This window comes from Bubalus bubalis, chromosome 3 (genome assembly GCF_019923935.1).
Source record: "Bubalus bubalis isolate 160015118507 breed Murrah chromosome 3, NDDB_SH_1, whole genome shotgun sequence".
NCBI classification, from domain to species: domain Eukaryota; kingdom Metazoa; phylum Chordata; class Mammalia; order Artiodactyla; family Bovidae; genus Bubalus; species Bubalus bubalis.
The window spans coordinates 103,218,913-103,233,702 of NC_059159.1; the positions used below are offsets into that span (position 1 = coordinate 103,218,913).

General features: G+C 42.4%; 1 protein-coding gene across 6 annotated transcripts in view; it reads left to right on the forward strand.

Moving 5' to 3' along the window:
- Window positions 1–12,916, forward strand: part of GLIS3 (GLIS family zinc finger 3) — a 683,233-nt gene extending 670,317 nt beyond the window's left edge. For all 6 annotated transcript variants that reach the window (XM_006068184.4, XM_006068187.4, XM_006068189.4 and 3 more), the window contains 2 exons: window positions 7,519–7,701; window positions 8,594–12,916. In XM_006068184.4, coding sequence (XP_006068246.1) covers window positions 7,519–7,701; window positions 8,594–8,730 — 320 coding nt within the window. In that variant the 3' untranslated portion in view covers window positions 8,731–12,916. The remainder of the gene's footprint in view (window positions 1–7,518; window positions 7,702–8,593) is intronic.
- Window positions 12,917–14,790: the final 1,874 nt, after the last annotated feature.

Sequence of the window (14,790 nt, forward strand, 5' to 3'; positions counted from 1 at the left end):
AAAAAGTGGAAATAGTGTCAGATTTCATTTTCTCGGGTTCCAAAATCACTGTGGATGGTGACTGCAGCCATGAAATTAAAAGACACTTGCTCCTTGGAAGTAAAGCTCTGACAAAGCTAGACAGTGTATTGAAAAGCAGAGATCTCACTTTGCCAACAAAGGTCCATTTAGTCAAAGCTATGGTTTTTCCAGTAATCATGTATGGATGTGAGAGTTGGACCATCAAGAAGACTGAGAGCTGAAGAATTGACGCCTTTGAACTGTGGTGCTGGAAAAGATGCTTGAGAGCCCCTTGGACTGCAAGGAGATCAAACCAGTCCATCTGAAAGGAGATCAGTCCTGGGTGTTCATTGGAAGGATTGATGCTGAAGCTGAAACTCCAGTACTTCAGCCACCTGATGCGAAGAACTAACTCATTGGAAAAGACCCTGATGCTGGGAATGATTGAAGGCAGGAGGGGAAGGGGGCGACAGAGAATGAGATGGTTGGATGCTATCACTGACTCAATGGAAATGAGTTTGAGCAAGCTCCAGGAGTTGGTGATGGACAGGGAAGCCTGGCGTGCTACAGTCCATGGGGTCACAAAGAGTCAGATATTACTGAGCGACTGAACTGAATAACAAGTAATGTTGAGCTTCTTTCCATGTGTTTATTAGCCTCTGTATGTTTTCTTTGGAGAAATGTCTGTTTAGGTCTTCTGCCCATTTTTGATTGGGTTGTTTGTCTTTCTGGTATTGAGCTACATGATCTGCTTGTGTATTATGGAGTTTAACCCTTTGTCATTTGTTTCATCCCAATTATTTTCTTCCATTCTGAGGGTTGCTTCTCATCTTGCCAAACTTCTTTCTTATTTGAGCTTTTTCCCTTTTCCTATCTTGAATGCAGTCTAGAGAAAAGAGTTGCATCTTTGTATATTCCTTAAGGAAAATCCTTTTTATTGTTCATATATAATCTTAAATTATATTACTTGATTTCTCATTTATATGTTTATGTTTCTTTCTCACTAAAACATAAACTCCAAAAAGGCATGAGGTATGTTTTATTCACCACTGTGTCTCCAGACTTGAGTAAGTGCTTAGAATGTAGTTGTCAAGTAAACAAAAGCATAGAAGTTGAAATGTTTGTGTTAAAAGAATAGGGAAGAAAAGTGAAAAGTAATATTTGTAGAGTGCGCTATGCCAGACACATGCTCAGCTCTTTACATGGATCATCCCTTAATCCTCTTTAACCTTTGCAGTTGCCTTATGAAGTAGATACTGTGAATGCCCCATTTTACAAATATACAATAGCAAAAATACAGACATATTAAAATATTAATATTAAAAAATATTAGTCAGTGTTTCTTCTGAAAGGTCAAGTGAACAGATGACTCTTGAGATTTGGGCAACATCTGAAAATAACAGTGTTCGGCTTGGATGCTTGAAATGATGCTCTCTGATCACACAGGAGTTGAAGGGCTTTCCCATCTGAAGATATTGAGGGGTGTCAGGAAGCAACTGCTCTGAGCATTCTTTCCAAGTAGCTTCACAAAGGGTTCTTCCCAGCCTGATCAGGCCACACTCTGGTTGAGAAATTAGTTCTGAGGCCCCTTTCCTGATGCCTGTGATGGACTCCATACGTGGGCTGTCTGCAAGTTGGCATCAAGGTCAGGCAGAACCTACAGCAGAGAAGATTCAGTCTTCTGAATGTTGTCCATCTTTTCCTGGCACCTGGAGTTTGGTGGTGGTTCTCAGCCTCACCATAAAGGAGAAGAAGAGTTTGTTTTACAAAACTATCTGCTATATAAACAAACCCACTAGAGGCACAGCTGCGGACATAGCACCTTGACAAAGTTTGGGCTGGTGGTATTCATCTCCATCCGTGAGTGTAAGATAGAGCCTCGGTACTGAAAGCCTCGGTACCTTATTCCATCCTCAACTGGTAGTGAAATTGGAGACCCACCTATGCTGTTGCCTCCAACACACAGTGAGCTAGGCCCGTAGTCTGCAGAAAGTAGGTGAGATGTTTCCTTTTCCTTCTCTTACTTCCAGAAAGGAAAGTGATTTTTGCAGGAGAGCTGAAATGCCCTATAAGTTTAACTTAGAACAATGCTCATCAGCCCTCAGGAGGGTTGGGAGCTGGGTGACCATTATTTATTCATTGAAGTATTTATATTCTGGTTCCTTCCACAATGACTAAAGTGTAAATTTGTAAGGAAAAGATAAATGTAATAAAGCTCTAATATACTTTCTATGCTGAAGACCAGGAGTCTAAGAATCATTATCTGGTTTTTATTTAAACTCTTGGTAGGTCATAGGTTTTTTTCTCTAAGAATTTAATCAGAAACATTCCTAAAACAAAGTCTGTTAAACCTGAGAGTACAGATTGCCCTAGAGTTGTGCTGTCCAGTACAGAAGCTACAAGGCATGTTATGCAGCTACTGTATTGGACAGTGAGATATATAGATCATTTCCATCAACACACAATGTTCTCTTAGTGTTACCCTAGGGAATACCCTTTCAATATCATATTTGGTCATGTGATTCCTTTTTTTCACTGACTTCCTCCACTTCCCTTCCATGCTGGGAAGAGAATCCACACCCAGCTTCATGGACTGCTTTATCATCATTAGGCAGCAAGGGTGACCATGATCTCCCAATCTAATCTGTCATCATAGAGCTGTCAGTGACCCCATGTGACAAAGAGGAGGGGTTTTTAAGGATGAATTTTAATACTATGTGAGCTCATAGATAATATTAAGGGAGAAAACAGGATGCAAAACAATATATAATATATATATCCAGTTTTGTATGTATGTATCTGGTTATGTCAGAATCTTAGAAATAAAGATAATTTTTATTTTCTTTACGTATATGCCTCTACATTTTCTAGTTGATACAGTTAATTCAGAATATTTTTATAATTAGAAAACAAGCTTCTTTCTAGAAGGGGGGAAAAAAAAAAGACTTCCCAGAATTAACAAGAGGAGGAATGACCTTGATCCTCAGGAGCTACAACTTCAGTAAAGTCAGTTTATCTGCAAATACCCCCTCCCCCTCCATCCTTGGGTTAAAATAACTTCTAAAATGGAGGAGGGGTGATTTTCTAACTAAACGTGAGGACTAACATTTGCGGCCAACATAAACATATGTGTGCCTTCTTATGCTATTCTAAGTGTATGTGTTCTTGTTGGAACTGCATTATCCATCCTCAAGGACGCAGTATTACCTTTTATTTCTTTGGTCTCTCTAAAAGCACCTTGACCAGTACTTAATAACATCATTTACTGACTGACTGGTTGACCTTGCCATCATTCATGTTTTATTCCCACGAAATGTACTAACATCTTGCCTCGTTTTGCTTTGGGTCCTCAAGGTAGTATTCCTTCCAAACTTACTACATGAAATTCAGCAGCTGAAATACAGGAGCCATTCACCAGAAAATGAGTTAGGCTTTCTCTGAGTTTGTGTGTGTGGCAAGATCCTAATGGAATTTTTAAAAATTTTGTTAGTTTTATGGAAATAGCAGTGGGAAGAGGCTATGTTAAAGCTCTTTGATTTGAGTGACCGCACTCAACCACACCAGTGTGTTTGGCAACTTTAGTAACTGGCTTCTTGAAGGGAGGGATTTCATAAAGAGGATTTTCTTTCTGTGAGTTGGCTGTGAGAGTGATAAAACATGCTTGTGGGGCCATTCTGGTTTTGACTGTTTCTCATGTCAGCCAAGACACCCACAAACAGGAATTGTAGTTCACTCTGCCCTCTCACTCAGATCCAGACTGACTGGGGAAACAGGGAGGTGGAGCCCAGAATGTTGGATTTGAAAAAGTGAAAGTGAAAGTGTTAGCTACTCAGTCATGTCCAACTCTCTGCAACTCCAGTCCTGGAAGCCCAATGTTGGGTTTACTATTAATATTTAACTTTACTGGGTGTATTTCACTGTATCACAAATTTTCGTACTCTAGCACATTGCAACATAGATTGAAGTCATGCTCTCTTTGAAGCAGGGAGAAGACAGGGAAGAAAGAATGAATTGGTTTTCACAAAAGGGCAGTGAAAGTCTCTATCACTGTCCCTGACATACCTGAATGATTAATGTCCCTATTTGGGGAGTTGTGGGAGTTTAGTGAAAAATGTCTTCTCTTCCTGGAAGGTTAATATTACACTGAGGAATGCTATCAAGGTGTTTATGGGTTACAGATTTGAACAGAGCTAGCATAGGGATATAAATAGCAAATATTGCCTATTTTGTTCAGTGAGGAGACATTACATTCTAATAAACCGACTGTGATGGTTCATGGTAATGTTTTCCTCATAATGGGGAAGCCGTGATTATATGTGCCTGGCCGTGGGGTACCCACAGTGAGGATCAGTTCAAGGAACCTCCCAAACTATGAAACAGTACATCCCAGGTCTTTCAGCCCACTCAAGCTTGTTGCTCTTTTGAGCTTGCACTGGGGTGAGTGAAGAAATCAGAATGTGTTATCGATTAGTGCAGGATCTAGGAACCAACACGGGAAAGAGGTATGTAGCACAGGTCCCAAGCGCCAAAAATGTTCCAGAGGATTCCACCTGAGAACTGGAAGTGAGAGACTTGCCCACTGTCTTATCTGTTCTTACATTTGGTTATTGTTGAAGGACTACTTGTTGCCTTTTGGAAATTTTTATTTCTCTTAATAAAAATTTTGAGAGCTACACTATTGTGACATAATTTTACTTTTTTCTTATTTAGCAAACATATATAAATTATTAAATATATTAATATTAATTGTATAATTAATTCTCAGATTATATTGTATAACAGGCAAATATTAACTTAATCTTCATTATAATAACTCAATGAGATATAAGTACTAGTTTTAATCCCATTTTACAGTTTAGAAAGCTGAAACACTGGGAGGCTCAGTAATTTACCAAGACTACACAGTTGTTAAGGAGTCAACTAGGATTTGAACCCAGGAAATCTGACTAGCTTCAGAGTACTTATTCATCACCACTATTAAAATTCAGAAAAATATAAAGCCAAAGAAAGTCCCCCAAAGACAGCTAGAGGAACGTTGCCTTGCAACCTGCCTGTATGAATTGATTGTTGTTGTTCAGTCCCTCAGTCATATCCAACTCTTTGTGACCCCATGGACTACAGCAGGCCAGCCTCCCCTGTCCTTCACTGTCTCCCAGAGTTTGCTCAAACTTATGTCCATTGAGTTGACGATGCCATCCAAACATCTCTGTCGCCCCCTTCTCCTCCTGCCACCAATCTTGCCCAGCATCAGGGTCTTTTCCAATGAGTCTGCCCTTCACATCAGGTGGCCAGAGTATTGGAGCTTCAGTTTCATTATCAGTCCTTCCAATGAATATTCAGGGTTGATTTCCTGTAGGATTGACTGGTTTGATTTCCTTGCAGTCCAAGGGACTCTCAAGAGTCTTCTCCAACACCACAGTTCAAAAGCATCAATTCTTCAGCACTCAGCCTTCTTCATAGTCCAACTCTCACATCCATACATGACTACTGGAAAAAACCATAGCTTTGATTATATGGACCTTTGTTGGCCGAGTAATGTCTCTGCTTTTTAATATGCTGTCCAGCTTTGTCATAACTTTTCTTCCAAGGAGCAAGCATCTTTTAATTTCACCATTTGCAGTAAATTTGGAGCCCAAGAAAAATAAAATCTGTCACTGTTTCTACTTTTCCTCCACCTATTTGCCATGAAGTGATGGGACCAGATCTTAGTTTTCTGAATGTTGAGTTTTAAGCCAGCTTTTTCATTCTCCCCTTTCACTTTCATCCAGGAGCTCTTTAGTTCCTCTTTGCTTTCTGCCATTAGGGTAGTATTATCACCTGCATGTCTGAGGTTATTGATATTTCTCCTGGTAATCTAGATTCCAAATTGTGCTTCATCCATCCTGGCATTTTGCATCCTGGCATTACTCTGCATATAAGTTAGATAAGCAGGGAGACAATATACAACCTTGAGGTAGTACTTTCCTAATTTTGAACCAGTCCATTGTTCCTTGTCTGATTCTAACTGTTGCTTCTTGATCTACATACAGGTTTCTCAGGAGACAGGTAAGGTGGTCTAATATTCCCATTTCTTTAAGAATTTTCCACACTTTTTTGTGATCCACACAGTCAAATTCTTTAACGTAGTCAATGAAGGAGAAGTAGATTTTTGGGGGAATTCCCTGCTTCTTCTATGATCCAACGGATGTTGGCAATTTGATCTCTGGTTCCTCTGCCTTTTCTAAATCCACATGTATATCTGAAATTTCTCATGAACAGTACGAAAAAAAAAACTCCTTGTAAATATTGTTTCCATGGCTATTTAATGTTCCGATTAGGTAAATATACCAGTCTTTTCTCCACCACTCTCTCATGATTGGCTAGTTTGACTCCTCCATTTTCTGTTCTGACAACAAGCACTGTGATAACTGTGTCTGTGCAAAACTTCTATTTTTCAAAATATACTTTTAGGATACATCCTTGAAAGTGAAATTCCCCTGTCCAAGAGGACACTCTCAGGTTCCAGAGCCAAGTTGTCAAGGGATTTTCAGAAGCCTGTACTCCTTTGCAGGGTCTGCACACTACACACAGGTGCCTTGGTCACCAGTCTCAGTCCGGCACCAAGAATGAGTCTCAGAAATCTTTGCTAATGTGATAGGTAGAATATGGTGTTATATCATTGTCTTGATTTTTATTTCTTTACCGACTAAAGAATTGTCAGTTTGACCATGGGTCTGTGTTAGTCGCTCAGCCATGTCTGACTGTTTGCGACTCCATGGACTGTAACCTACCAGGCTCTTCTGTCCATAGAATTCTCCAGGCAAGAATACTGGAGTGGGTAACCATTCCCTTCTCCAGGGGATCTTCCCAAGCCAGGGATCAAACCTGAGTCTCCTGCATTGCAGGCAGAGTCTTTACCATCTGATCAGACTAGTTGATAAATTATGTGAGTATTTGACTGGTCTGTTTAGGTCCTTTGCCCATCTGTCTGCTGAGTCCATGCAGAGGCCTTAGGGCATCAAAAAGAGAAAAGCCAGTAGTTTTTCTTTCTTTTTTCTCCTGCCTTGACATGGAATTTTCTTGTTTTTTCCTAGTCTTTACTGCTAACATGGATCTTCCCTGGTGGCTGAGCGGTGAAGAACCGACCTGCCAGTGCAGGAGACACAGGAGACGTGGGTTTGATCCCTGGGTCAGGAAGATCCCCTGGAGGAGGGCATGCCAACCCACTCCAGTATCCCCATGGACAGAGGATCCTAGTGGGCTGCAGTCCATGGGGTCACAAAGAGTCAGACAGGACTGAAGCAACTGAGCACATGTGTGCACACACATACACACACACACACACACACACACAGACAGACACACACACACACACACACTGCTAACATGAATTTAATCTTCCTCCCAAACCTTATAGGGAATTTTCTCTTGGTTCTATAAAAAGTATGCTACTTATTAGTTATAAAGAATATTATTTTGTTTTCTACAGTGGATATGGCCTGTTCATAAATCTATCCCTACTTCTGTCTTGAATTTCAGGATTTTATGGGCAACTACAGACATTCTGCCCCCCGAATTACCCTGACTCTCAAAGAACCATGCCACCTAGCAGTTCCTGCAGTGTGATGCCTTCCTTCGAGGACTGTGTGGTCCCCACATCCATGGGCCAATCTGGCTTTGATGTTTTCCACAGAGCCTTCTCAACTCACTCGGGCATTACAGGTATGTTGGTATCTGTGACTTAGACACTCGGACAGACTAGCAGGTGAGATCAGGTGGGTTTCTCATAACCAGGCTGGACTAGACTTGACCTAGCACACAACTGCATCAAATCCTATTTAGTCCACCTGAGAAATGTCTTTCCTATTCATCCTCCCCTCCAGCCTCCTCTAGCCCCACTTCCACCACTCTCACTCAGGTGCCATCATGTTTCTCCCAGACTTAAGCAAGAGCCTTCCAACAAGTTTCCTGGCGTCAACTCCTTAACTTTCCCATTCTGCTCTCTGTGCTACCTGTAACCATTGCCTTCCAAAAATAAAGGAAAAAATAAGGTGCTTTCCTGTTCAGATACATTGAGTAGTTTCTAGTTGCCCTAGAGAATAAAGTTGACTGTCTGCAGTAAGGCATTCGTAGTCCCCAGGAGCTGAGCCTGATCAAACTCCCTGGACCTACCCTCCTACCTCATGTATCTTCCTTATCTGTCTCCCTACCTGCTCTGCACCTGAGCTTTGCCAACACACTTGGCCCCACGTACCCCACTCTCTGTCTTTGCTCCCTGTTTCCTCCTCCTAGAATGTTCTTTCTTTACCTCCCCATCTATGATAATCCCATGCATTCTTAAATGACTCAACTTTTATATCATCTCCTTTTTGAGGCCATCCTCACTCTTACCTACAAAATTTTACTTTCATTGCTACTCAGCCCATCTTTTGTGCAAGTCCTATTTTAGCCATCTGCCTGCACATTCAGGCACTTGTCCACCTATGGAGCCTGAGGATGGGACCCGCTGAAAGGCCTTGCCCAGCACTGTTGCCTCCCCCGTCCACATTTGCTCCCTGCATGCCTGGCAAGTATAATGAAGCATCAGTTGATTTGTGCACTCTTTCTTTTCCAGTGTATGATTTGCCTTCGGGTTCCTCAAGCCTCTCTGGGGAGACTCTTCGCAGTGGACCTGAAGATGCCACATTCTTACAGATCAGTGCTGTGGACCGCTGTCCTAGCCAGCTCTCCTCTGTCTATACTGAAGGCTAAAATCCACCCCCAGCCTCCACTGCTGCTGGCATCCAGAATCTTTTTGTTCCTTGTCACTTTTTGTTCTTATACTTTCGCAGACCCTAAGAAAAAGTATGTCAAGCAAATCAACTCAATATGCCACATCACAGATGTGTCTTTGGAGAGCAGGGCTGGATGGTCAGAGCTGGGCTTTGTAGGTGTGTTTGCAGCTGCTCCTTTTTCCCTCTGGATTTGCCAGTGACCAGCAGGACTGTCTTTTCAAAGGGAATTCGGAGTCTCACTGCTAGATATCTGTTACTTCCCAACTGTCAACCTTCAAGGGACACCAGTGAGACGATGTGCATGTGAAAATGTAATTTGGAGATCACCCTTGCTGAAAACTCCAAATAAGGATGGACAACCCAGATTGCCAGCACAGTGAATCGCCTCACCCAAGAGCCAGGCGCAACAAGGGAAATCCACATCCAAGCCCAGCATGGGCTCGGCTCTTGGAGGAGCCCCAGTTTCCCAGCACCAGCCTGGCATCCAGGGAGCTGGCTGCTTCTCTCCTCCTGGGTACTCCCATGATAACCAATTGCTTTTCAGGGTTTTTCCAAAAGCAAAATGAGAAGGTTCTGTCAAGCACAGCCCCCTGAAAAGCTTGACAACTTGTTTTGTATTCCTGCAACCTACCCTAGTCCTTTGATTTTAAAGGCTTGTTATTTACATGTACTTTTAAAGGAAAAAAATATTTAGAGGTCTGTTCTTTGGATGGAAATAATTATTTTAATCACCCCAGCTACATACGTCTGGCCTCTGCTGTGGCTTGGCTTGGCCCCGCCTTGTAGCTCCTGTGTGCACCAGGAATGTTCTGCAAAGGCTGCCTGAGGGACATGGGGTTGGCCACCCCCTTCCCAGTGCTACCACAGAGACCCTCGTGTGTTGACTGTTCAGTGACTCCACCTTGAGGACTTTATTCAAAGGAAAATTTCTCTTGACTGGTTCACCCATGGCCTTCACTCTGGTGCTCTGCCCAGAGCCTGCTAGAAGCTGTGAGAGCAGGGACACATGGAGGTGTGCTCCCGGGTTCTCTCAGAAAACCAAACTGGAAGAGCCCGATGTCCAGCTCCTTTGCACAGCCTCTGCTGCCTCTGTTAGGGTCTCCCCTCACCAGTCTCTCTGTTGCTCCCTTGCCCTTCTCCTCCCTCTTCATTGCTCTCATCTTTTTATTTTGACTGTAGTTCAGACATACCCACCACCTGCCATTGCCTGCCCACCAGCTCTGAGCAGGGTCTGGCCTAGGGCAGGTAGAGGAGATAGTTCTGGAAGGGTGGCCAAAAAGAAGCAATGCTTTGTCTGAAACTCTGTTTTGAGGGCCTAGAATTTTCACAGATATCTTGGCCATTTGATCTCAAACCTGAATAAGAAGTCATTTTCTGTGACACCTTTTTGTTGCTGTTGTTTTGTCGCTAAGTCGTGCCCAACTCCTTGTGGCCCCATGGACTATAGCCCTGCAGGCTCCTCTGTCTTCTGTGACACCTTTACCAAGCAATTAAAAAGGTCCCAAGTCCAATGACATAGGCTATAAAAATTGCCAAATCCCCCAAAACCTGGTAAATTCTGACATCCCAGTACTATCACATCTCATGATTTCTTTTCTCTCTCTTTAAAAATGTTCTCTGAGGAAAAATGAAACAATGCTATTTGTCAAACTGGGATAATTACAATCTCCAACAACACAATTAAACAGCTTGGTGTCAGACTTAGGATCTGGTGACAGTTTGCATCCTGACAGACGTGTCCTTCCAATCTGCTGCACAGTCGGTCATGTTCTGCCTGATTCAGGACTTCATTCTCACATGCAGTATAATCAGGCTAATAAAGAACCAAGTGCGGGGTCCGTTTCCACAGTGCTCTCAGGCAATCTCATTTCTCTGGCTAGTGGGCTCTGATCTGAGAAGAGCCATCATGCAGACATCTGTGTCTGAGAAAGAGACAAGTTATTCACTTTACAGAAATCTGCTCTGCTTTACAAAAGGACGCACGTCAGACTTTTCTTTCCAAGGGAGCTCTCCGACGCACACAGAGTCCCACCCTTCTGGCAGACTTAGTAGATTGTGTCACCTGGGCCTAAACAGGGACCATGTCCTTTGCCTCACACTGCAGAGAAGGGGAAGCTCTGGTATCTTAGACAATCTATTCATTCTAAATCCCGGAGCCTCTACAGGGAACTAAAACACATTTCATTCATGTGATGAGGAAAAAGATGGAAAGGTAAGGCCATTGCAGCTGATGGTGTCAGCCTACTTGTGGCTTCTGGCTGTAATCTGCCATGGAAACAGGGAAGGAGGACAAAGCCAGAAGAACCCCAGATACTCTGGCTGGAGGAGATGCTCCTGAGCATCTGTAGTCTCCCCGTTGGCCTCACTGAGGCCCAAGGGAGCCTGGGGGTGCCAGGCGGCAGCCGCACCTGCAGGGCCTCCTTCCCTGGCAGGAATTAGCAGAAGCAGGCCCAGGACCATCTGCAAGGCCAAGCGCCCCTCCTACTCCCTCCCCCATCTCGTGTTTCCCCTTGCCTACAGGTTTGAGCTCAGGACCCCAGGACATGCCACTTCCAGTTTCCTTCTGGGTGACACGTGCTGGCCTTAGATTCCAGGATCTCACCTGACCTTAAAATTCATTCCTTGCTTGCTTTCACATTACATAAGATTTATATATGTTTTCATCATTATGTTTGTAACGGTTAAAGTGGAAACTTCAAAAGATCATTCCCTTCCATTTTCTGGTCTTTTTACTCTTGATATATAACCATTTTCGTAAACATCTGAACAGAGATTGTCATTCCCCTTTAAAAAAAAAGAAGCTGATGTTTGTGAAAATACACACAGCCCAAAGCCAATTATCCTATTACATTAAAAAAAAAAAAATCAGCATGCCTAGAGATATTTTACTTGCTGCATTGTCTTAATTCCCTAAAGGGACTGCATCAAAATGTAAGTTGTAATTTAGCCTCTGATATTAGTGTTAAATATTAAATATTCTATTCCTGTAAGATGTCTCGCATTACCCGTGTCACCCCCCAAATTATTTTGGTGATTCTAAAATGGACTAAAGGTCATCAGTCAATCACAGCAAAGTTTCCACTGATGAACCAGAGCTTTGGTGTTACTCTTGTTTTTAAATTAGCAGCTGTCAAGCATATTAGCATACTAGAACAGAGGTAAGTGTCCAACCCCATCTTCAAGAATCTTGCTTCCCAGTTGCCTTGAATTTTGGGAATAGTGATTATAAATGTCCAATTTAATTATTTGATATTTTATTTGACTGTTTTGACCACTTCATTTTAAAGCAGCATTTTTAACAGCACTTTTTGTTGGTGGTGTGGAATTTCTGCGGTTACAGTTTTTTTTCTTTGCAATGAGTAAAGCAAAAAAAAAAAAAAACACTCATTGGAGAGATGGCAAGTGTAAAAAGGAGGAGATTTATTTTGTACAGACAGCAGAGCATCCTGTGTAATGTTGCTGACATAAAGCATTTGGGGGGGGGAAAAGTGGAAATCTGTTTTCCATAAATCACAGAGACTCTTGTACATAGTTATATACACTCACGTAGAGAAATGAACTGCATATATCATACTGGATATGGGGCTGATTTTACTCTAGGGGCACATCTGGTGCTTATTGTCATAAATCTTTTAAAGAATTAGGTACACTTTTTTCTATTAATATGTATAGTTTTGTGATTTGTCACAGTTATGTTTCATATAATCATAAGTTATTTTGTCTTGTTTCATGAAGTCCTTTTTTTATGTCAAAAGTAAAATGAAGGGATTGTGCACTTGGTACATAATAAAACTGGAAATAGAGGATGCGCCCACCTGCCTGAAATCCTCCTTCAGCATGTTGTTTTAAAACACAATGGCAGCAACCATTTTTTGTTTGTTTGTTTGTTTTATTTTGTTTAGTTTTTACCATCCGCTTCCCTCGTATTGGGTCGGTAATTATAATTAAAAGCAGATGGGGATGGGGGAGGGCGTGTCCAAGGCCAGCTTTAAAATGCCGCATCGCTTTGGGCCAGAGCTGCAGCCTGGATTTAATTATAGATATGAGGACGAAATGGCAGTAAAAATGAATGTGTCTCTGAATCCTTTACATGTTGGGAGTGTCCATAAATAAAACATGAAGTTTTATTTCATCAGATTTAATTAAAGCTTTTATACATGTTTTATTGGTTATTCTATTAATCTGCTTCAAAAACTGGGTAAATGTGTGCTGGTGTTTCGGGCTTATTTGCGTCTTTTCAATGTAGTGCTTCATCATGACTCAGAAATGCCTCTAGTGCGTGGTCCTCCAGGTGATGGCCATTGGAGTGGGCCCTTTCTTCCCAGTTGCCCTAAAACCCTGCCAAGAAAGACACAAGTACCAGCTTCCTAATCTGTGAGTCCTCTGATTTCCTGAAGGAGAAAGGGGAAGTTGTCGTTTCCCCTGATCTCTTGTCCTGTCTGATCTGCAGCCTTGGGGGGCGCTGCCTGTCCGTGTGGCTGTGATGAGCTCTCTCCCTGCCTCCCATCCACAGGGGCCGGGAAAGGGGGAAAGAGCGGTCAGGAAGCTCGCACATCTGACTGACCGGTGAGCCAAGCACAGGACTCTGAAAGACATCACATTATCTCAAGGATCATTCTTAGAAAATTGATAGTTTTCTCACAGAAATTTTAAGACTTGAAAATTCTGTTAATGGGAGATACAAAGCCGAAGGGATGATGGCTCCCAGGCACCTCGCCTGGCTCTTCAAGGTGCTGGGGGAACAGGCAGCAAACTCATGTGGTTCAGGGTTTGGAGGTGGAAATATGACAAGACACAGAGAGTGTCTGCTCCCTGAAGGGAGGCAGCTGGCGAGAAGGTGATTTGGTCCAATCTTTTAGGAGGACAGTGTGGCATTAACTGGTAGAGTTAAAGATACACATACCCTGCACTCCAGCTATTCCATTCCTTTCTCGGGAGTCAACAATGGTTCAGATACAAGATGTTGAATGCCATCCTCAATAGCCAAAAGCTGGAAATGACACAACTGTCCACCATCAGTGGAAAGAAGAAGTGAACTGTGCTCAAGTAATGAAGAGATGTGATGCATGCAGCGGAGGCAGTGACAGACTGCGGCCACCTGCAGTCATCCAGAGCTGAGTCTCAGGAACTATACTGAAAGAAAAAACAAGACAGAAAAGGAAATATACAGTGTTATTCTATCTATACACAGTTCAAAAACAAGCAGAATTCAAATGTAGCGTTTAGAGGACAGAAGTGTAAACAACAGAGAGGAAAATGCTACCACAAAGACCCAGATACCTCCTGACAGGAGGTCAGGAAGAAAGGGCACCCAGAGGACTCAACACTGGGGTGCTGAGCACCCATGCTTAGTTTCCTGACTCACGTATTATATTAAACAGATGTTTGCTCTGTACATACACATTTTTTAGTTTTTAGTTCAAATACCAGTGAAGGTCAACTCTTAAATCCTCTGCTCCAGGGGTCTGAAAACTTTGTCTGTAAAGGGCCAGGTAGAATGTATTTTTTGGCTTTGAGGGCCACACGGTCTCAGTCTCAACTACTCAGCTTTGTTGTTACAGCTCAAAAGCAGCCACAGACAATCTCCAAATGAATGCATATGGCTGTGTTACAATAAAACTTTATTTATGGACACAAATTTGAATTTCCTGTGGTTTTCAGATGTCATGCGATATTTTTTGTCTTTTGATTTTTCTCAACTATTTAAAAATGTAAAAAAAAAAAAATTCTTATTCTAGGAGCCATACAAAATGAAGCAAAAAAGGCAGTAGGCAAGATTTGCGCATGGGCCACAGCGTGCCATCCCTAGTCAACTGAGGGAACATTCTCCTGCCCTTCTCGTAAATATCCACCCAAAGAAAACTGCAGTAAGGAGCCCCTCTGCTTATTCTTTGGCTATGCCAAGTCCTGTTCCTGGAGGAAATTCATGAGCTCTATTGATTAAGCTTTTCTTTGTTTAGATTCTGGGTTCTGCTCCCCGGGATACAGATGAATGCTTAAGAGCCTGGAGTGCCATTCGACTTTATCTCTGGATTTG